General features: G+C 36.6%; 1 protein-coding gene across 1 annotated transcript; it reads left to right on the forward strand.

Annotated features, from left to right (window-relative positions):
* Positions 1 to 1,195: 1,195 nt before the first annotated feature.
* Positions 1,196 to 12,765, forward strand: LOC141586832 (uncharacterized). The gene is made up of 9 exons (XM_074408213.1): positions 1,196 to 1,671; positions 4,703 to 4,764; positions 5,583 to 5,697; positions 5,808 to 5,931; positions 6,598 to 6,678; positions 7,597 to 7,938; positions 8,538 to 8,707; positions 8,798 to 9,624; positions 10,374 to 12,765. The coding sequence occupies exons 1-9, from the start codon at positions 1,325 to 1,327 to the stop codon at positions 11,864 to 11,866; spliced, it is 3,561 nt and encodes a 1,186-aa protein (XP_074264314.1). The 5' UTR covers positions 1,196 to 1,324; the 3' UTR covers positions 11,867 to 12,765.
* The last annotated feature ends 12,212 nt before the right edge of the window (positions 12,766 to 24,977 follow it).

A 24,977-nucleotide genomic window follows, 5' to 3' on the forward strand; every position in this document is an offset into this window, starting at 1 on the left:
CTACTCTACCGAGTAACTAAGGACCAGAAAATCGTAGTATCACACTAACACTCGGGTTTTTAAACATCTGTGGTGAACCATATGGTGATTTTCGCCCATATGGGGGCAGTGATTTGACAGGTTAGCTTGCTTAGATACGGAGGTTTGAGAGCGGTCTTCACTAGTTGTCATAACTTGTGCTTGTCTAGTTTTGGACTCTTTAAACTCCACTTTCATTTTCGATTCGGTTGTACTAAATCGGATGGTATTTGCATCCCTTAATATGTAGCTAATTATTTAACTACAACTTATCTATTTAAAGTTTATCGTGTTAAATCATTCTTTACTCGTTTGTTCGCATTACAAGCTTGGGAAACCAAGTCATGTGATGCCTCCGTGCGTTGGGGTTGCCTTGAGGAAGGGTCCCGACTTATGGGGGTGTTACAAAGAGTGTTTTACATTTTGGTGGTACGGCTCACTAAACCATACCTATAAACTACAACATAAAACACCAAAGTACTACTATAGTATAAACTAAGTCAACAAGGTGATTGCATCGGCACGTCTGAGCACGGACTTCAAAATCAACATCCATAACAATTTTTAATGGACGGACAGCGCTGGCCAAAGAAAAACACCCATCTTTACTTGTCTTAATTGATGAAGCTTCGGAAAAATACCTCCAACAAGACTCAAGAAAGAATCTCGGAGATTCATCTCCTTGACTATGATATATTCGGTATTTAATCACACTTTGGCTCCGTTTTCAAGACAACACTCGGTGAAATTTTTATTTGACCAAAGTAGCTTATTTGACCAAAATTCAAATTTCACCTGATTTTTTTGAAAGTGTTTGGCAAATCGCTTATTTGGTCAAATAAGTTACGAATGAAATGCTACCTCGAAAGCATTTGAGAAATCAGTGACTGAAATGACTTATTTTCCATTTTGTACCCTTTTATTCTATAATATTAAATAATTTTCATATCCTTTTACGTCATTTTACCAAAATCATTACCTTTTTAATTAGTTGCCAAACACATTTTTATATAATCGATTCTTATCGATTTCCTAATTTTATTACCTTATCGATTAGGCTTTTCGAGTTCAATTAATTTTCGATTTTTTACCACCTTTTCGGTTTGCTTCAAATTACCTTTTCGATTAGTTTTACAAACAAAGCATTTGTGATACTCAATAGACAATCACTGAAACCGCATCATTATAAAATTATAGGAAGGGCGGAAGTAGTCAGCACGTCCCAATTTCCTTGTCAATCACTCTATACACCAACCTTATGAACACGAACACCCGACAGATCTAAAACAACTCAAGCACTGCAACAATGGAGGAATACCCGGAGGAATTACGAAGCCCACCGGTACCACTAATATCACTAGTAGGTTGCTCAGACCTCCACGCCACCATATCCGGTCACCTCCATGCCCTTCAACCTCCCATTAACACTCTCGCTCTCCCCGATTTCTCCAAGATCTCCGTCTTCTCTCGCAAACCCCCCGCCGTTGACTCAGCCTCTTCTCCCTCTCCTGTCGCCGGCTTTCTTAAGAAGGATTGGCTTGTCAAACACCGCACTCGTATCCCCGCCGTCGCTGCCGCCCTCTTTTCTTCCGATCATGTATCCGGTGATCCTGCTCAGTGGCTTCAGCTTTGTACTCACCTCGACCACCTCAGGTTTCTACCCAATTTTTTTTATTACTATCATTTGTGACCGACATTTTAATCAAAGCTAAACAAATTATTGATTTATGTTGTTATGTATTGGTTTGATTTAAGAAGTATGTGCATTGGAATTAATTGGTGTTGAGTTGATTCAAGTGCATCACTTGCGTTACTAGTAGGGCTGCCATTTCGCCTTTTGTTGATTGTTTTCGGTTTTATATCGAGGTTCCAGTAGTTCATTTTCGTATTGTGTAGGAAGTTGATGAACATTTGGAGTTATGAGAATGGTGGAGCTTGTCGATAGCTACCAAAATTGACAATTTATAATCACCTACTATCTAAAATAGTACTCTGTAGCAAAGGGAAAGTCGATGTCTAACCTATACGGAAAAGTGATCAATCATTCAAGTGCGATCTGCTAGTCGAGCCTTAGCAATCTGCCTGTGAATTTAGCTTAGAACACGATTTGCGAACCTGTGAGCTACATCCATGACTCACAAGCACTGCAAAACTCGTCTTTTTCCTGTATTAACTTGGGAGTGGTCTTTTTAGATCTTACCCAATTCTTTTCCAAAACATATTCACACCTCTGTAACAACACAACACGTCAAACTGTTGAAACTTAGAGTTAACAAGGTATTAGTTTACACACGATTGTTTAATACATCTAGTATGGAGTTGTGGAGTTTTGCTATATCAATATTATTTATTTTCAATACTAGAAAAGCGAATTGATACAACGAGATCTTAATTATTAAGGTGGGTTGTGAATTGATACGGAATTGTGAGTTAATGCTATATTAATAGCATCAATGTTCTATATTAGGGAAGTTATATGGTGATTTACACTATTGTATGTGAAGCTCAAGCTACATGGCTAAGGACATGAGGTGCTTATGTCGGAAATTTAACTTTTAAAGTGCCTTCACTATTTTGGATTAGATCATCCAATGTGCAAAGTGTAAATGAACATTGGGTTTCATTGAAACCAGTCACTTTATAAGTGAAAATATATGTTCCTTCAACCAAACATCATGCCATTTCAACTCTATTTCTAAGTTGGGGTACTTATATATAGACCCATAATGTTTGTGTCAAGGACAAGAAAAATATAGTCAAATGTCTTTTTCATGAAACTTCTGCAGAATTTGGTCAGAGAGTATTTGATAAAATCTTCCTACACCATTAGTAGATCAACTTAAGAGAGCAGCTTAATTTGATTGTTCCTTCTTTGTATCTCAAAAGTCAAATCATATTACCCGGTTGATCCTATAGAGGGTCGATATTAGACTTTTAGGAAGGCGTTACTTCACGTGCCTAGAAGGAATATCTAGTTCTCTCTATGACTCGGTGTATAAATTTTTATGTGTATGATCTTGGTTATTCCGACTCTTCGACATGGTGTCGACGTGTCGTATGTCGTGTGCGAACTTTTCTATTTTGTGGTCTAAAATGAAGTGACGTGTCGTCTCGGACACGATACATTTCAGACATGCAACACGGAAACTAAGTGAAGTGTCGGAGTAACATAGGTATGATTGGTCTAACAAAACCCTAGCTCTGACCATCCAACCTACTCCGATTCCTTCTTGCTCCAAAAGACTCCAAAAACCACTCGACTTGTAGGAAATCATTACCTCACCCTTGTATCACCAATGATGGAATGCGCATTAAATCCTGCAAAAGTGCCCTTGTAACCCTTAAAAAAGTCATAAAAATGTCCGCCTATCCCCTATTAAACTAGCCATTTAGAGAGTCAATTGAGTTGTGATCCGTTTCAGAATGTGTGAGAGACAAGGTAGCTTAAAAGTATAGTGATCTCTTCTGCATGTCGGCAATTGTATTTAAGAAATAACAAAGACTTCTATCTGTATGCTGCTTAGTTAAGATTTAGAGAAGTCTCTTTACATTTACATTATGCTTCATTGCTCACTGTTAGTCCGTGGCTCGGTGAAGGTGAGCCCAAGGTTCATAGAGTTGAAGAATTGATAATGTAAAATGGGAATGCATCATTAGTAACATACACAAATTCTCAAATGAGATCCTTGTACGACGTACTACGGCCTTATAATATCTTGTACACCTCACTTATTGTTTATCATTAAATGAGGTGCATAGGCTATTATAAAGCCGTTGTACAACGTACAAAGGTCTTAATTAGACCAATTGGTTAACATAGATTTAATCAGTTTATACTAGCTGATGGGTGGTTAATTAATCATAACAGCAGAACTGTTGTATGTGTAGCGGGTGATCTTGTCCCTAGTATATAACTGAACTTGATTGTGGATAATGTCTATGGTAGATGGTGATTGGTGAACTTTTGGTTGATGCAACAACAAATTTTGGTTTAAAAAATAAAAAATAATATGGGCATGGCTAATCTGAACTGTCATGATTCATGATGAAAGAATTGAGAACCAGGAATCGATGAATTTAAGAACTTATAACGTAGAGAGGAAGACTTACATACATTAGTTTCCATCTATAGTAGCTAATGGATGCCTAAGAGGTGTGGTTGGTGGCATACTACTGCTTGCAACATTTTCCTTGCTATTACAAAAAGAATGTTCATGGATGATTTATTAATGGAAATATAATCCAACCGAGTTCTAATGCTCAATGTAGAACTATTAAAATTCAGTGTTAGAACCCCCCCACCCCCTATCTATTTACATTTGTAGAAACCCTCGTTTGATTGATTAGAGCCTTGAAGGGAAGGTAACAGAGATTAGATTGCATATGAAATGTTCAAGAAGTCTTGCTAATATAATGACGTTAGGTGAACGATCTTTTTTAGTTATATGAGATAAAAACGTCTTTTGTCTTTTAAAGACCATTATTGGTGATTTGGTGTAGTTTTCCAGTTTCAAGTTGTAGCTATCGTAAGAGAGTTTCATTCGATCTTTAGAACTTTTCAAAACAACGTGTACCTTGTCTTAGCACCACGATCTACAATGTCCTTTATGGCTAGGTGTCAGCACGTCGTTGTCTATCTGCGGTGTGATTTATCCTTTACTTATAAATTTATGCGTCATTTCAGAGGGGCTATTCGTACACGAAATATCAAATTGGTTGTGGTGATAGTGCAAACATCTTCAGAAGGTATGTGTCTTCAGAGCTTAACACTGGCACACATTTGGGCAGTGATATTATGTTGTGATCGTTGTGTGGGAACTTGATGTAACTGACTTGCCCTTGAGTCTTCTCCTTTTGAAGGGGAATACTCTCAGGCCCTTAGGGTAGAATTGTTTGATTGCTGCACAACACTTTCATGGTAAACAAATACTCTTAGATGTATTGAAGTGGACAACAATGCATTATTGATTAACACTGTTATACTGTTAAACCTATTACTATCTTTGAGCAGAATGTGCTTCCATCTGAAATCCATAGTCGTTTAATTTTGGTCAGTCAGAACTTAAAACAGTCTCCATGACATGAAATTTTTTTTTGATGTTGAGCTTAGAGGTTCTTTGAATCGTATAGAAGAAAGTGATAAAAGCTGTAATAAATGATGAGAGTATATTATATTTTGAGCAGTCTTCAGCTATTTTGTTGTTGTGCAACTATTTGGGTACCTTTCAAGTGTTATTAGTTGATTTCTAAACTGATGTTAGGAGAAAAGCTTATTTTTCTTGTTTATTCATGGAAAAAACCTTCTAAGAAAGAAGCTTTGCTATTGTTCTTTCTAGTTCAATGACTTGATCTTTTATAACGTTCTAATGAACGGAGGACTGAAAGCCTAAGTATGTTTAAGAATTACATATCTGGGATCCACCCTGAAAAAAGGATGACATTTGCTATTTATAGTAGCTGGTAATTAGTAAACCTCGCCCCTGTCTTTTATCATAAAGTTTGTGATATAGTTTGCATCTTCAGCTGAGGTGTACTTATCTTGCATCGTTTGAGATCTGTGGCAGATGAAATGAATGAAGAGCGTATGATTGCTTTACGTAAACGTGCTGAAGTGGACTCCAAGTACATTTTAAATTTCTCTATGAAAGATTCTTTCGAAATGAAGCAGTCTATGAACAGGCATAAGTGTCTTCTTATATACATCTCGTGAATTTGTTCATTATTATTGCTCTGCAATCTGCACGCATATCTCATACTCTGATTTCTCATTCTTCAACTTATTTATGCAGGCTAGGAAGTGTCTTTGCTGAACTAATAAACACATACTACCGTGAAGAGGGAAGACGAGTGAAAACACGGGTTGAGAAAAGGAATTTTGCATCATCTGAATTGGGTATCCGTTATTGTTTTAAGGTGGCCAGCTATTTTTTTTAATCACCTCAAAGTCAAACTATATTATTTTAGACTTTTAGTTCAATTATCCAGGGGTCTGATGCAAATGACAACTACTATTCATTTGTGTATTCTAGACTTGAGGGAGATGGTTTATTTAGGTCCTATAGATCAGCATTGGGCCACAATAGTTTTGATTTCGCCGCTTGACTTTCTTGGACGTTGAGGTCTCCGTTGTGGACCAGTGCTGTCCTGTTTATATTTCTGGTTTATGTTTGCGACAGAAGCCTTATTTTGTACTCTCTCCTATTCGAGATAATCTTCCACCCTTTTCCTTTTTTGGTCAATTTCTTTGATTTCTTTCACTTTATCGTTTTGGTATTTCACTTCTCTCGCATGCAAGTGTCCTGCCTACTTACTTGTTTCTACTTTTATATAGTTTATTATTTTTCTTAAGTAATGTGTCACTTTAAAGGTAGAAGAAATCAAAGAAGTGGAGGGAATAGAATGTAAGGTCTATCAAAAAGTCTTGTCCATTTTTTGTTCTATTATTATTGTCAGGGTATGAATCTTGTATTAAACACCAATAGTCTTTGTTATATACAGAGTTTCTTTTTTATCTAAGCTCGTACTTGTTTATCTAGTGTGTTAAGCTTTTAGTTAATTCCGGGTGCATATGATTTCCAGGTTGCTGTTTACGCAGAGTTTCGTAGAGATTGGATTGAAGCTCTGAAATTTTATGAGGATGCATATCATGCATTGAGGGAGGTATTATATGCATCATATATTGGCATTTGTCCTGTAGACATTTTTTTACTGCCTACAATATATATATATATATATATATATATATATATATATATATATATATATATATACACATATATATATATATATTTATATTTTTTTTTTTTTTATTACATTCTCGATCTCGTGTGTATGTTCAGCATTATTTGCAATCCATTTGTGATCAGTGTCAAATTTACTTTGCATTATTTGTCATGTTTGATCAAATACCAATGAACTAATATCCCAAGAGTGTTCATAATGCGGTTATGAGCCAAACTGCTAGGGTGTAAAATGATAGGGTCACGTTTTAAGATAAATGGTGCTGAAAATGAGATAACCACACCGGTAAAAAGGCAGAGAAGAAAGATGTATGTAAATCTAGCAAAGAATGATATGCAAAACTTATCTTTTGGAGTGTTTGTGTGAGGTTGAGCGCTGATGTCATATATGCAATAGATATTCATATGGTTCTTTTCGTTGTGCTGAGACTGCTGGCTACAATGAATAGAATACATACACAGATAGCCTAGCTGAAACCATGTGCCCGTTTTGGAACATTGCGAAGTGTGCAGTTTCTTTATTGTTTTTGTGTGGAATTCTAGACTTCCAGTTCGTCCAACATGTTTCTGTTCATGCAGAAATGTAATTTACGTAGAAACCTTAGGATTACTATTTTAGGTCATCTATGTAAGACTTAAAGGAGGCAATAACTTCTTTGTTTCATCTAGAATTCATTGTACTAATATATTTTGAGACATGAATGTGCCAGTGCCACTGATGTGGTGCAGTTTCATAATAGACTGACTTCCCTCCCTCGGCTACTTGTTTGAAGTCATGATGTGCTTCTTTTCTTTCGTGTTTCTTTTCTTTCTTAGTGACATTTGGTTTAATATACAGATGGTTGGAACATCTACCAGGTTGCCTGCAATACAACGCTTAGTAGAAATAAAAACTTTTGCAGAACAACTTCATTTCAAGATATCAACTCTGTTACTTCATGGTGGGAAAATTGCCGAAGCCGTTTTGTGGTTCCGTCAACACTTTACTTCTTACAGGAAGCTTGTAGGAGCAGCAGAAGTTACTTTTCTTCACTGGGAATGGATCAGCAGACAGTTTTTGGCCTTCGCTGAGCTTCTGGAAACAAGTTCAAAAAATGTTCCAGGCTTTGCAGCCATTGTTTTGGGTGTCACTGATAAAGCTCTCACGGAGTGGGAACTTCAATCAGCTTACTACTATCAGGTGAATGGTTTATATTCGTCTATTGGAAGTGAACTTCAACTCTGCTCTCGTACTGTGTTACTTCTTGTAAAACAATGTACATGCATACTAAGCAATGCACCTGTTGCTAAGTTACATATTAATAAGAGTCGTCTTAGTACACCTGATGCTTTCCTCCTAAGTATCTAGAAGAATAATCTTAGCTTTGACTGTGACCACGTGTGAACCATGATACATTTTACTATCAAGATGCTAGTGACCTCTAATATCCCTGAATAATTTACAGCCATTCTTCTAAAGCCATTGTGGTAGGCTCAATATTTGTGTAAAGCCTTCATCCCTCTTGCTATACTACATGTCAAACATCTTCTGTCGTACAACTTGTACTCCTTTCACGTATGGCCTTGTCATATTCCACTTTTCCTTTAAGTGCACTAGCATCTGTAACAGCATGTAATAGGAGTACATCTGGTCATTACTGAGTAGCGAGACTTAATTCTACTAACTTCTCTGTCTTTCTTTTTGCTGATTTGCGACATAGAATCCTTTGTTCTCATTGTACAATGACTACTTGAGTTTGCTATGCTGTTAATTAAGTGTGTGTTTTTCCTCCTGGCCAGTTGGCAGCTCAATATCTGATAGAAAAGAGATCTTGCTTGGAGTTGGCTCTCTCAATGTGGGAAGTGTTCAACGAGAGTGATGCTGCAGCTGACTCAGTCATTCCGTCTGGTTATATTGGACAGTTTGCTCGATTGCTGGAACAAAGTCACAATGAAGTTGGTTTGCAATCGTAAGTTTTGGTGGCTTTTGGCTAAATCTCAACTGTCTGGCTATCATAGCACTCGCCTGAGTCTTTTTTTTTTTAATCCTCCATATACAGGCTTACAGATGAGGAGTTCATCCGATATGTTATTGCCGAGGGAAAGAGATTCCAGGACTCCTTTGAGATAATTGCTCTCTTGAAAAAACCCTTTGAAGTATATACTAGTTTAAATGCTTTGAGGATGGCATCATATTGTGGTTTACGGATGGCCAAAGAATACTTTGCTCTTGGAGATACAAAGAATGCAAAACAATATTTTGAGCAAGCGGTGAGTTTGTACAGACATGAGGGTTGGGCAACCCTACTGTGGGAAATCTTGGGTTACTTGCGTGAGTGCTCAAGACGAGACGGTTCATTGAAAGGGTTTGTTGAATACTCCCTTGAGTTGGCTTCGTTGCCAGTTTCATCAGGAAACTCTTTGGCCATTAAAGACTGTGGCCCAGCTGGTCCTTTGGGTATCCAAGAAAGAGAGATTATTCAGAAGGAAGTTATGGACCTTGTTACTGAGAAAGCAAATCTTGCATCAAAAGATTATGATAACATCAACGTAACTGAAGGTTCTCCACTTCATCTTGAAATTGATCATGTCAGTCCCCTTCGAGCGGTTCTGCTATCTTCAGTTGCATTTCATGAACAAGTAGTCAAGCCAGGAATGCCCACAAAAATAACGCTGTCTCTCTTATCCCAACTGCCTCTCCCTTTTGAGATCGATGCATTAGATGTGCAGTTTAATCAACCTGAATGTAATTTTTCTATCCAGAATTCTCAGAAAACTCCATCAGCTATGAATACAACTGGCCAAGCAAGTTTTCGTTCAGAAACAGCTCCAGCTTTGGCACTTTTTACAAACAAATGGCTAAGGTTGACATATGATGTTAAATCCGGTAAGTATTCTGGCGACTTGCTTAAAGTACGCCTATGATTCCCGTCGTCAGTCATAAAATTTGCTGGAAAATTGAGGTGAACTTAATTCCTTTCCTGACGAGGCATTTTTAAGTAGTCTATTGACTTGCTTGTGATTTTCATACTATTTGCATAACGGTTCATTCCCTTTTACCTTTTATTTGTAAGACTACGCCCTCTGTACTTGTACAGTTGCTTCACTGGTGCTAGAGAAGCTTGAGCGATGCGCAACCAGTACTTAATATACATTCTACCCCCATCTTATGCCTCGGCTCTAGGCTCTTCCTTTACTAGACTTCTGTTCTCGCATATCATCATATGCCTAGGCTTCATAATCTTTATCAACCCAATTTGTTTTACCATGGCCTTGGTCTCTGAGCTTAGGTGATCTCGAATACGAACATACCCAATTCGGATTACGTTACCCTTCTGAAACAGAATAACTTGAAAGTAGAGTTGACCTGATCATACCTTAATTTTGACTCGAATATAACTTGAAAGTAGTGTTGACCTGATCCAATCTGAATTTTGTTGTCCTTAAGTTGACCTTGAATGCGAGCATACCCGCACCTATCCCGAAGGGACCACTCAGTATGGACAATATCCAACCTGAATGACTGGTTTGTCACGTGTATGACCTGTATGTTGTACCTATATGTTCAACAATCTCTGTGCATAGCCTTTGTTCTGTGTTTGGTCATAGGTGTGTGATTTATTTATGTTGCCTCAGATCGAAGTGGAAAGCTTGAATGTGTATCTATTGTCGCAAGGATAGGACCCCACTTGACTATATGTTGCAGAACTGAAAGTCCTGCCTCCATGGGTGACCTGCCACTTTGGAAGTTTGAAGAGCGTATGGAAAGTTTGCCAACCAAGGATCTTGCTCTATCATTTTCCGGTCAAAAGGCTTTACAAGTCGAAGAACCAGATCCGCAAGTTGATGTCAGTGTCGATGCCTCGGGTCCTGCATTGGTTGGTGAAAGTTTCATTGTTCCAGTTACTATTGTTTCGCAAGGGCATTCTGTTCACTGTGGTGAGTTAAAAATTAATTTGGTGGACACCAAAGGGGGTGGACTTGTTAGTCCCAGGGATATTGACCCAAATGCTACTGAAAGTCACCATGTTGAGCTGCTTGGAATTTCCGGACCTGATGATGGTACACCTGCTAGGGGCTTTGACCATATCAGGAAGATTCAGCACTCATTTGGGTTAATCTCTGTTCCATTATTGAAGGACGGGGAATCATGGTCCTGCAAATTAGAGATTACATGGCATAGGCCAAAACCAATTATGTTATTCGTATCTTTGAGCTACTCCCCCCAAAGTGATGATCCTAATGCACAAAAGGTTCATGTTCACAAGAGCTTGGAGATTGACGGTAAGACTCCTGTTTTAATCAATCATCATGTTTTGCTACCTTTCCGGCGGGACCCATTACTACTGTCTAAGGTCAAGCCCGCCGACTCCGAGAAATTGCCGTCTTTGCCCCTGAATGAAAAAGGCATACTTGTTGTCAATGCTAAGAACTGCACCGAAGTGCCATTGAGGATACTATCGGTGACCATTGAAGGCGACGATAATGTCTCGGGTAACTCATGTATTGTGTGCTCAGCAAGCAATCAATATGGAGACTGTGTAGGACCCAATCTCCTCGTGCCAGGTGAGGAGTACAAGAAGGTCTTTTCAGTCCTTCCAGTGGCTAATACCTCTAAAGTGAGGATAGGTACCGTCTATCTCAAATGGATGAGAGATACAGGGACATTAGCCCAGGGCTATTCTGGGGTTTTGACGAAACATAGGATTCCTGATGCTAACGTAGAATTAACCCCTGTTATTGTGTGTTTGGAGTGTCCACCTCACGCCGTGCTTGGAGAACCCTTCACATACTTCATCAAACTTCAAAATCAGACCGACTTACTTCAGGAGATCAAGTTTTCATTATTGGACTCACAAAGTTTTGTTTCTTGTGGGTCACATAAAGATACTATTCTTGTCCTGCCGAAGTCCGACCATGTCCTTAGTTACAAACTTGTTCCGCTAGCTTCTGGTTCACAACAGTTGCCCAGAGTTACCGTGACGTCTGTAAGATATTCGGCTGCATTCCAACCTTCGGTACCAGCTTCCACCATTTTTGTGTTCCCCGCCAAGCCTCGGACTGAGATGAAAACCGTGGAAGCTAATGTCGAGTCCGTGATACATGGACTTGAAAAGATCACTTGTTAATGTAATGTGCATTTGCTTCAATATGTTTTTATGATTCCGTTCCTTACCTACTCCCTCCATTTCAGTGAATTAGCCGCCATTATTCTTATAAGTGGGAAGAAAGATAGAAAGTCAAAACGGGCTAATTCATTGAAACGTGACTGGTATTAAAAGTCTTGAAGAGGCATGGAAAGACTGTCATGATGCTTCTCCTTCGGAGTGTTGTGTGGATCGGGAAGAACAAATCCACGGAAATCGTGTCTAAAATCTCAGTCGCACAAAGACTCGGCTGGTGCATTATATCATGGATCAGGCTCTTGATAAAAAAAACTGTTGTAACTTTGAAGGAGAGTTGATCATTTGTTGGTTGATAGTGAAAATAGCATATAGTGTCATTCGTACAGTATGGCATACCATTACCTGGGTATTTTTGGTACCAGTCGGAGTCGGAGCCGGAGCCGGAGCCCTTATGGTGTAGTTGCAAAAGGCAAGAAAAGTCGATGATCACTGTTCCCTAGCTCTGGTCAGTTGTTAGTTATTTGCTAATTATTCATCAGTTTCGTAGTAACTAGGTTTATTTGTTGGATGTCGAAAATTGTGTAATGTCCCCCGGTGTTGCTGGAGGAGATGAGCCAGATGGCCAGATGGGTACGTTAATTGGTTTTCATTGAAGTCTCAATTTGTAGGGTTACTGGCTTAGTATAAATTTTTGTTTTTTACTTTTTCATTTTTGTTAATTTGCTGGGATTGATGGTAAGAGGAAAATTGTATGCAACAAACAGTAAAATTTTACATTTTCCCCACACCCCACCCCACCCCACCCCACCAATGAAATATTTTGGCTCCGTCTTTGATTGTTTCATTTGTTTGTTTGTAAATTGTAACAAATAAGTTATACCCAATAATATTCTCTTTTGGTCTGAGATGGGTTGGCTTTTGATGTTGATGATTGGTCTTGTTCTTATCTCAGTACACGTTGGTTTTTGAGATGATAGGGTGTTCCCCTCCCCTCACCCCCTTCCCCCACCTATCGGATTTTGGGTCGGTGTACTTTGATATTTTCTTTGGATTCTCATCATCCTCATCCGTTCCGTGTACGGCTGTTTTTGATCGGTTTGGTCTTTGGGGTTAAATCTAGTGTTAGTGGTCGGGGTTTAAAAGTATTAGGTATGGTGGCATGAAAGTGGTAAGTTAATGGTCCTGTATGTGATTGTTCTTTGGTCCCTTGTTGCTCATTGGGATTTGTGTCTCGTCGTTGGCTCAGTGTTGTCTTGTTGTTATTCAGCCCTTTGGTACTGTAGGAAGAACTTTTCTTTGTTGGGCTTGTTTGATGTCATTCATGTCTGTTTTATTGTGGGTTAGTTTGTCCGGTTGAGTGAACCGGGCAGGTTTGATTTGGGTTCGAAGGTGGTGATGGTTGGATTGGATGCGGTGGTTTTCCCTTTAAGCTAATGTCAATCGTTTTTCATTTACTACTTTTAATGTATTTCCTAATAATCTCCTTTTATGGGAGTTTTTGTATTAGTTTGTTTGCTAATAACCTAAGTCAAATAAATGGGTTTGGTATGGAGAGGATTGTGTCTCCCTGGGTTAATGCGGGACATGGCATGTTTATTTTCTGGGGTTCTGTGATTAAAGGGTTCGATCTCTAAGGTGTAGGAGATTTATCTCCATCGATGGCAGACTTTGTCGTCTAGCTTTTAATCTTTTATTTCTACACTCTTTTCGCAAGAGCGTAAGTACACCTTATTGTCACTTTGAGGCTCGTGTGTATCGGCGGTATTTGGAGGCCATTCGCGCTTATGAAGCTAGTACTAACGCTCGTGGTCAATCTTCCGTCCTTCTTCATCATGCCTTGGCTGCCTTAGTTTCTATTATTATTGTAATTTTATTAAAATATGTTTACTTTATACGGAGTATTTAAGTCTGGCTTTGTAGCACTAGAGTTTGTAGTCGGTTTTCTGGTGGTCCTTAATCGAATAGCTTACTATGTAACACTTGGGATACTATAAGTTGTCTTTTTTCACAAGTGTAATTTCCCCTCCCTCTCTCTCTCTCTCTCTCTCTCTCTCAAACGTAGGGAGAGAATCCTCTCAAAAAAAAAAGTCCCTCTTTGCTCCGCCGCCGCCTCCCTTCCTCCCACCACCACTCCCTTCCTGCGATACATCTCGGACGCTGGAGATCTGGCCGTTCAGTGGCCAACCTCCGACGGTTCAACTCGCGACCCCAAAAGTTTCAATTTAATTTTCATTTTAGCCCACTTGTTATTCTTTTTATTTGGGAGGTCCATCCTTCATTGTTGCATAGTTTTATTGTCAATCCGTTCTTTGGTTTGATGTTCATCTGTCCCGCGACCTATATGTTGGTCTCGATCGACCGTTACATGCCTTGCATGTAGTTGAATAAGGTGCACCCACTACACACACACACACCTTCTCCAGTAAGTGTCACGATGAAAATTTGATTTTTCTTTAAAACAACAAAACTTTCATGGACGGTGGTTGAGGGTCCGACATGGTGTTCCCCCTACCTCTCGCCCCTTCTCCCACCTGTTGTGTCCTTGGTTGTCGTGCATAAATGGCTTTTAAAACGACTTTCATTGTGTTCTTCTCTGCATGCATTTCCGAATTTCGGTGATCGTGTATCAGTATGGCCTAGTCGGGTTTTCTCTAATCTATTGTTTCTTGTGTTGTTGGTTTAATTGGGTGTAATCAGTTTGGTGTGAAGGATGGATAATCGGATTCTTTAGTGCTTGTTTTGTGGGTTTTAATGATTTTTGGTCTTTTTGGTGGTTGCGATTTGGACGAGATTGTTTGCTTGGGAGTTGGTTGTGGCGAGGGTTGTGTCGGCTGTGGTGGTCTTCAATTTTAAACTCAATGTTGTTTGTTTTCAGTTTTTTTTTTCTCCTTGTTGTTCTTGTTTTTAAACCCCTATAATGGGAGACTTTATTTTAGTTGTTTAGTCTGTCCTCTTTGTTTAAAAATAAATTCCACTTGCGGTTTAAACCCATGTTAGTGGTTAAGGGTGTCCTGTCCTTTAAACTTTTGTCCGTTGCTTCAATCTGGGTACCGTTTATGGTCTATGTGGATGGACTTTTGCGTAATGGTGAAGGTGATTTTAGTTTTGGGTTATGTTGGGTTTTTCCTATAACGGATTTCTAGGATGTTTTTTATTAAGGGATTGGTTGATGGGTGCTCCTCTTTCGTGTATATCAACTGGTTGGGCTTTTTGATCTGTCGATCCATTGACTACCTTATTCGATTTCTAAGATGTAGGGGATCTTTCTCCATCGGAGGCGGTCTTTGTCGACTTGCATTCCACTAACAATTTCTACGTTTTTTAAGCGTAAGTGCATCTTGTTTTCGTCGCCAGGGAGTTCAATTGTTTCAATGGTCTCTTGAAGTTACTATCCTTGTTGATGCTGAGGATGATGATTCTCGTGCCCAGTCTACCGTTCTCTACCAGCACGTCGCTAATACCCGAAGAAGTCATCACTTTTATTGTAGTTTATTTCCAAGAATTTGTATTTCGGTGTTTAATGTTGTAGTTTATAGGTATGATATAATGAGTCATACCACTAGAATGTAAAACTCGAATATTTCCAACTGTAAAAAAAAAAAAAGTTATCCTTTTTCTCAGCAACTGTAAAAAAAAAGAGAGAAAAAAGAAACTTTTTCTTGTCCGAGTTCTGGAATCCGGTCATAACCTGGGCTATGACGCATCTAGTCATAAACTTTATATCTACTACGTCGTAGTGTAGTACTCCATAGTCGATTTGTGCTTTAAAACTGTCCAAATAATGAAACCAAGCCTGACACACGTAAACCAATGAGCCCATGTAGACTTGGCAAATGGGTCAATCAGCTCGGGTCGGGTTTGGCCGGGTATTTCAGATTCGGTCAACTATTATCAAATCATTTGCTGATAATAATCATTATGCAATAACAAACATTCAGGTCGAGTTATACTGGTCGGATAATTTGGGTTATGGTCTTGAGTTCGGGTGTCAAGTCGGGTTTGGGCCGGGTTATTTGGGTTGAGTCATTCGGGTTGGGTCAATTTTATCAGGTATAAGCCCATGCGAATATTCAAAGAACCCACTTAATGATGGTGCAATCAGTTAATTTAATTTCGGTTAAGGTTCTGTTTGGCAAGGTACTAGATTGAAAGGTCATGCATTGCAACGGGGATTATAGTGAAAAAAGGTTATAATAAGGATTTAATGATTACATTGTATGTCTAATCATTTGTTTACATATGATTAAAATAGTTCTTTTAAAGAAAATTAAAGATAAATAAATACTTCTACTGATCCACACCAAAAGTAACACTTCTTGCTTTTGGATAGTCTTCGAGGCGTTACTTTGATCGTATTTTTCTTCATATATACGCGACTTTTTTATAAAAAAAATAAATTTTATTAACGGTCTTTTCTTACCATATATATATATATATATATATATATATATATATATATATATATATATATATATATATATATATATATATATATATATATATAGAGTCGGGATCCGGTGAGAACTCCTAAATATTTGAGGATTGAGGATTAGTGAATACAATATCACGGGTTCTTCAATACAATATCACGAAAAATCTGACCTTTGCCAAAAAAAAAAACTGTTTTTTTTTAAAAAAAAAATTATAATTTTTTTTTCTATACACGTGTTTTTTTGTGTGATATTTTATCGAATAACCTGTGATATTGTATTGAACAACCTCTGATATTGTAACAAAATCCTCAATCCTCAAAAAAATAGTGTATCCTCACATGATCCTATTCCTATATATATATATATACACACACACACACACACAAGGGCGGACCCACATAGAAGAATAGTGTAGCAATTGCTACATCAAAGCTCAAAAAAGTAATGATGAAAAAAAATTTTGCTACACCAAAAAATCAAAAATATGTACTAATTAGGCAATAAATGGCATTATATTTCCCATAATCCTTTCCCTTCCCCAACATATTCTCATTTAATTTAAATCTCAAATTTTATAGCATTAATGGTGTCCTTTTAATATCAATTATTCCTTCATTAATTAATCTTCATAAAATGTCACCCTATGACTCCATACTTCCAAGTTTCAACCAACCCTCTAGATTTGCTCTCTTATTAATTAGTTTTATTTTCAAATTTTCAAGAAAAGAAATTGATAAATAGCAGTCATATGTAAGTACTGTCATTTTTCTCATTTATTAGTTGATTTAGATTATTGTTTGTTTGCCTTTTTTTCCTTTAATTGTTTTATATTAAGTAGTATATATAAATTATACATAAAATCGGGCCGTATTAACCGTTTTCAGCATAATATTTTCTACTACACCAAAAAATAATTTCTGGGTCCGCCCCTCTATATATATATATCTATATATATATATATATATATATATATATATATATATATAGAGGAAGGATCAAGTGAGTCCACCAAATTCCATTGAGTCCATAAGTCCTCTTAAGAGCCATTGAAAAGATGAGATGAGAGGTGGAGATTGAAGACAAAAAGCAAGGGATTAGTGCTAAAATTAGGAGATCAATGCTAATTAAATACTTTCCCTCACTACCTTCACTAATCAACCACTAATTTTACTATATATCATTTATTTTTCACTCACTTCTCTCTCATCTCATACAATTATCATTCCTCTCTTCTCTCTAAAATCCAAAAAAATCAAAAAAACCCAATCCTCTCAAAAATCCAACAAAAATCAAAAACCAAATAATTCAAAAAAACAATTCCCTCTTCCTCCTACCCGACCCCACCGCCACCCACCCACGGCCACCAACCCCACCGACACCACCACCCAGCCAACAACCGCCACCTACTCCATTTGCACCACCACAACCCGACAACAACCACACGCTTCCCTCGCCACCTTACTTCCTCGCACTAAGCCTAATAACCGCATGCCCCCCACCACCACGTCAACCACCCCGACACTCTACGCCTCGCCTCACTCTCCGTCTCCACCCCTTCACCATACAAACTACATCAAACAAACAAAAACAACCAAAAGCCATATTTACAACCACGACCACCACCAACAACCACCACCACAACCTCCTTTTCTTTTTTTCTTCTTTCTTCGAGATCCGAAATTACAATAACCACCCACAACAATCACCATAAACGAGATCTACAACCAACCACCATCGCCCTACACCAACGACGTCAGGCCACCACCAAGCCACCACCCTTTCTGTTTTTTTTTTTTTTCAGATCTCCGCAACAACAATGGCGTGTGGTGGTTTCTCTACTGAGATATGCAACACCAATGGCGTCCTTTTGTCAAGCTTCGTGTTCTTTGTTTTGTTTTTGTTTGTGTGTCGTTTTTGTTTTGGGTCTTTCAATGTCTTTCAATTTCAATTATTTGTGTGTTTGTGTCGTCTGTTTTGGTGTATTTCAAATTCTTTTTTTTTTTTTTTTTTTAATTTAGTAAATCAGTTTTGCTTCTTCATGTGTTTGTCACGTTTTTTTTTAGCTTAGATCTTTTTTTTTTTAAAAGGATGGGGTGGTTGTTAATTTGTTATTGATGTCGGGTTATTACTTTTTTTAGATCTTATTTTATATTTTTATATTGCAAATATCGTTTTGTATATTTTTTCAGATCTCGTCTTTATTAGATGTTTTTTTTTCAATCTCTCTTTATTAGATCTAGTGTGGTTGATGTTGTTTTATCATGATTTTTATTCTAGATCTAATAAATATATTTATTATACTCATATTTTTTTACATTTACACTCATATTTCTTTATATTTACATTCATATGTCTTTACAATTACACTCGTATTTCTTTACATTTATACATAATTTTTACATTTACACTTGTATTTCCTCACATTTACACTCGTTTTTATTTAAATTTACACTTGTATCTCCTCACATTTACACTCGTATTTCTCTTAAATTTACACTTGTATCTCCTCACATTTACACTCGTATTTCTTTAAATTTACACTCATATTTCTTAACATTTACAGTCATATTTCTTAACATTTACACTCGTATTTCTTTACATTTACACTTTTATTTCTTTACATTTACACTCGTTAAAATTATATAAATTTGCACTCATATTTTTTGTAGATATGAGTTGGTGGGGAAAGGACGATGATGGTGGCGTTTTTTGGTAGTCGGACTAAGGTTTTACTCGTAAAGGACAAAGTTGATGGTGGCGTTTTTTGGTAGTCGGACTAAAGTTTTACTCGTAAAGGACAAAGTTACACTTATAAAGGACCAAATTCACACTCAAAGGACAAAATTTACACTCTAAAACCTTCAAATTGACTAAAAAATTAAATTTACACTCTTAAAATGTTACATTTACACTCGTAAAACTTCACATTTACACTTGTAAAATGTTAAAATTATGTAAATTCAAAATTTCCGTCACAAAAAATCAAATTTACACTCTTAAAATGTTACATTTACACTCGTAAAACTTCACATTTACACTTGTAAAATGTTAAAATTATATAAATTCAAAATTTCCGTCACAAAAAATCAAATTTACACTCTTTAAAATGTTACATTTACACTCGTAAAACATCACATTTACACTTGTAAAATGTTAAAATTATATAAATTCAAAATTTCCGTCACAAAAAATCAAATTTACACTCTTAAAATGTTACATTTACACTCGTAAAACTTCACATTTACACCTGTAAAATGTTAAAATTATATAAATTCAAAATTTCCGTCACAAAAAATCAAATTTACACTCTTAAAATGTTACATTTACACTCGTAAAACCTCACATTTACACTTGTAAAATGTTAAAATTATATAAATTCAAAATTTCCGTCACAAAAAAACAAATTTACACTCTTAAAATGTTACATTTACACTCGTAAAACTTCACATTTACACTTGTAAAATGTTAAAATTATATAAATTCAAAATTTCCGTCACAAAAAATAAATTTTACACTCTTAAAATGTTACATTTACACTCGTAAAACCTCACATTTACACTTGTAAACTGTTAAAATTATATAAATTCAAAATTTCCGTCACAAAAAATCAAATTTACACTTTTAAAATGTTACATTTACACTCGTAAAACCTCACATTTACACTTGTAAAATGTTAAAATTATATTTCCGTCACATTTACACTTGTAAAACTCATACAACATTACATTTACACTTCTGAAATCTAAAACTCAAAACTGATTAATTAGGGGCTAGAGAGAGAAAGAAAAATTAATTAGTGTGTAGAAATTTGATTAGTGGTAATTTTTTTTGGTAATTTGCAATCTCAACCATTCATCTCAATCCAACCATCCACATTTTTTTCCTTTTCTTTTTAATGGTCTTTAATCAAATTCATCTCAACCTTCCATTTAGTCCATCCAATGGCCCTTAGAGGGACTTATGGACTCAATGGTAGAGGAGGACTCATTAGATCTTACCTCTATATATATATATATATATATATATATATAGAGGCAAGTTCAAATGAGTCCACCTAAAATGGTGAGTCCACTAAGTTCTAATCCTAGCCATTGATCTCTAAGATTGATGGTTGAGATTTTAAATTTTTAAGATGAAAACTTTAGTGTTATATAAATGAAACTTTAATTTATGAGTGTAACTTTAATTCTTTACAATTATAACTTTAATATTTAAGGTAATTTTATAAATAAAAATTTAGATTTATGTAATAAAATTTTATTTTAAATATATAAAATTGATTTTTGAATGTCATTTTAGTGTTTTACGGGTGAAATTTTAATGCTAAAAATTAAAACTTTAATTTTTTTAAACAATTTCTAATATAAAAATTTGAATTTATTTAATTTTACTGATTTATAAATGTAATTTTAATGTTTTACGAGTGAAATTTTAATTCTAAAAATTGAAACTTTAATTTTTTTTAGTGAATTTCCAATATTAAAATTTAAATTTATTTAATTTTACAGATTTATAAATATAACTTTAATGTTTTACGAGTGAAATTTTAATACTAAAAATTAAAACTTTAATTTTTTTAAAAAAATTTAATATAAAAATTTAAATTTATTAAATTTTACTGATTTGTAAATACTACTTGTAATTTTATGAATGTAACTTTAATATATTACGATTCAAACTTTAGTTATAATTTTTGAAATTTTATTTATTTTAGAATTATAACTTTATACTAATTTGAATTTATGTAATTTAAGTCCTTGGCAAGTATAATTGGTCCATATCAGAGCGTAACTTTAGTCCGTATAAGTGTAACTTTAGTCAATATGCGTTGTAACTTTAATCCATACCGCTGAAACTTTATATTAATAATCACCCACAGCCACTACTACTTTCACCAACCACCACAACGCCACCCCGCAACCGCCGCCACCAAGCACCACCATTTAAAAAAAAACAAAGAAAGAAAGAAGACACGACATCATCACCACCACCATCCCAAAAAAGACCCACCACCGAAAACAATAACCACCATAGATCCGGAAAAAAAAGAAAAAAAAAGCCGCAACAACCGTAGATTTAAAAAAAAAAAAAAAAAAAGAGAACGGAGAAGAAACAGTGGCGGTAGCCACAACCGCGACCAACATCCCACATGACCCACCAAAACAACACGACAACCACCAATCAAATTTGAAAAAAAAAGAGAAAGGGAGAGGGATATAGGCGGCGTGGCAGGCGCAACACCATTATCCACCGCATCTCCAACCACCACCACCAACAACTTTTTCAGATCTGAAAAAAAAAAAAAAGATACAGGCGGCGTGGCAGCGACGGGTTGTGCCGAGGGAGGCACAAAAGGAGAGGAGGAAGCGGCCTCGGGTGGTGGACGAGAAAGGCAGAAGGCATGTGAGAAAAGTGATGGCGGGGTCGAGAGGAGGGACGGTGGTGGTGGAAGGGCGGTGGTGGCGGCGGGGTGGGAGGAGGAAAAGGAGAGAAGATGGATTTAGAGATTTAGAGAGGGAAGTGGAGGTGAGGGAGGTAGGTGATTGAATGAAATAAATTAATCTAAGCCATTGATTTTGTTATAATCTAGTGGCTAAGATTATGACTTATGGACTCACCTAAGGAAGGTGGACTCATTTGATCCTAATTATATATATATATATATATATATATATATATATATATATATATATATATATATATATATATATATATATTAATTTCCATCTTTCAAAATTTCATATTTTTAACGGAATTCGTGGTCAAAATTTTCAAAGTTTGACCATCAAAAAGTAAATATTACCTTTGAGACATGAATATGGTAAAAAACACTTTGTTGATACTTCAAATTGAATTAGTTTAGTGATAATTTGAAATCATGTCATCATATAAATTACATATACGGAGTAATGTTTTACACAAAATCCCACTTTAACGGACACTATCCATCTAAAGTTGTAGACGGGTCAAATATGTCACCCCTTTCATAATAAGACAAACAACAAGTGAGATGGTGAGGGATTGTCTTATTATAAAAGTGGTGACATATTTTGTAACACCCCCGTTTAGGAAGGAGCCTTTAGAAAGGCATTCTCGACTAAATGTGGGTGTTACCATCTCGGTAAACCAAGGCAATGAATAGCAAAGTAAAACAACCAAAGGTACTTAATAAATGTTTACATCCAATTGAAAAGACTACCCCAAAACAGTTTACAAAACAAACCCAAGTTACTGAAGTATTAAACTCAAATAAAGGACTATTGTTTAGTGACTCGTGAGACTAGACTCAAGCTCCATGACACAGTCGTGATCATCCATCCCCCAAGCACAACATCAAGCACATCTACTACTTTGTACTTGCTTTATTATCTGCTCCCCATTTAATCGGAAATTATTGAATGGATCCACACATGTCACCCTGAAAATAGGTGACAATTGACACAAGACACAAACACGTCAACCACTAGTTGAGTAGGGATAAAATAAATGTTAATAAATTGAATAAATACAGGATAAGCAATCGTAGAAGATGTTAACAGAAGCAAAAGTAGAATCGATAAACTCCGACGCAATAGTAACCTCACTGAGTGGTCGGTCTCCCGTCTCACACGGGCCAACTGCCACCCCTAATAGGCAAGTATGGCACAACTCCCTGGCACCGTGCTCATACCAAATGGTACTCTCCCTGTCACCATACCAATACTCGTACAAATCACATCTCCATATTACTGGCACAACTCCTTGGCATTGTGCCCATAACACAACACAATGACACATCTCCCTGTCACCACGCCTCAATAATATACGATATATACAATGCATAAATGATAAAACAATGAATATAAATTGTCACACACACGGTTATATAACAATGTTGTAAACACGCACCAAAACTCGCTAGGTCGATCGACCAAGGCACCTGTCGGCCGACCTCAGCGGCCACACACGGCCATCACGTCGCCTATACTCTGTTTCAAGCATCATATACGAAATAATGATAATAGAAAGGGCTTAGCTAAGTAGGGTATCCCTACATGGTAAGCAATCCACGAAAAGATGGTGAGCAAAGATAGAATCGATCATCTACGAACTCGTGCCCTAATTACGAAAATACAATACATACCAAACCATCAATACATCGTATAATTCAATCGACTACGTAATTTCCCAAAACCCCCTTCGATCAATCAACATAATTGGGTGAGTAGGGAATGACTATTGTTCGATTAAGGTATAAATATCAATTACGTAAACTAAGAATGATAATAGATTACTTACGATGATTAATAATTGAATTACTAGACAAAAGAGATGAATCGCGCAATTACTGTTCTCCTTTTCTCTTTTTCTCAATTGGGGTAGAGTTTATGTTTAAACTGAATAAAAGTATCATATGGTGGCTAACATGGGGTATATATAGGTTTAATCAATAAATAGAGTAATGAAAAACATAATAAAAAAGGGCCAAAATCCGTTACAACCATCAGGTATCGACCTGTTAGCTGGGTCGACCGACTCCAACGCCACAACTCAGCTTTGCGCACCTAATTACAAACGACCGCAATTTCTTTACTACTTATCATAATGAAGCTTGTTACTATGCGTTGGAAAGCTAAGACCATAAGATTTCACCTCCAATTCCAATCAACTCCATGTGGACATGGGCCACCTGCGGCACGCGCGAAAGGGCTTTGAATGAGCCTGCATTTGTGGAGTTGCCAACAATTTTTATGGGAAATTAGAACCGTTCGAATACCTAGTGTCATGCCAAGACACAAAGTAATGACATGAACACTAAGAACTCGTTACCCTTAGCATTCTATGTCTAGAATGACTCTCGTGGATGTCAATGAACACGGATGTTCACAGAGATCTGGAGTAAGGGGTGAGGGTACGTATTAGGAAGCTCTTTAATCGAACACCTAATCCCGCCTGCCTCGATAGCGGCCTCTACTAATGATTATGAAAGTTGTTCATAGTTGATATGTTGTCGATTGTAATGCATGCAATGCAAGAAACATAGATTAAACCTAGCATGTGAGATTAGACTATGTCGGTTAACAAGTAATTTAGCACTCAATTGGGTTGAAGTTGGAAGTTAGATTCAATTACATGTGGAAACCAAATAAATAAATCATACAAGGGTGATAAATAAATAATAAAATTAATTGCAATAATTAAAATTATAATAATTACAAAGGATTATTTGATCTATGTCAAAAGCACGCTCAAAACGGATTTCGAAGAAGAAAATAGAATTAAAAGTAAATTTAAAATAAAAGTATGAAAATACGTCTGATTAGGAGTGATAATACGATTAATAGTCGATTAATTACGTAATTAGGAACTACGTTAAGGCGAGAAAGAATTCAGGGACACAAGCCAACCCAGAACAGGCGCAGCGTCCTCTAGAAGAGGTGCATGACTTCATGTGTCTGTTCTCCAGTTGGGCTCTGTCTGCGAAGTCAGAACCGCGGATTGTTAATGTTCATTGGTGATTTAGGATTGGTTATCGATATTAGACTCAAGTAGAAGTAATTTAACAGATTACATGCATACTAATATCGTCATAAGATAATAAAAACAGATTGAAACGAGAATACACAAAGGTTTACATAATTATACGATGTCGGGTTTTAAAGATCGAGACGTTGAAAGCGGAATGAAGTTGGTGAATTGAA

This window comes from Silene latifolia, chromosome 6 (assembly GCF_048544455.1).
Source record: "Silene latifolia isolate original U9 population chromosome 6, ASM4854445v1, whole genome shotgun sequence".
Lineage (NCBI taxonomy): Eukaryota > Viridiplantae > Streptophyta > Magnoliopsida > Caryophyllales > Caryophyllaceae > Silene > Silene latifolia.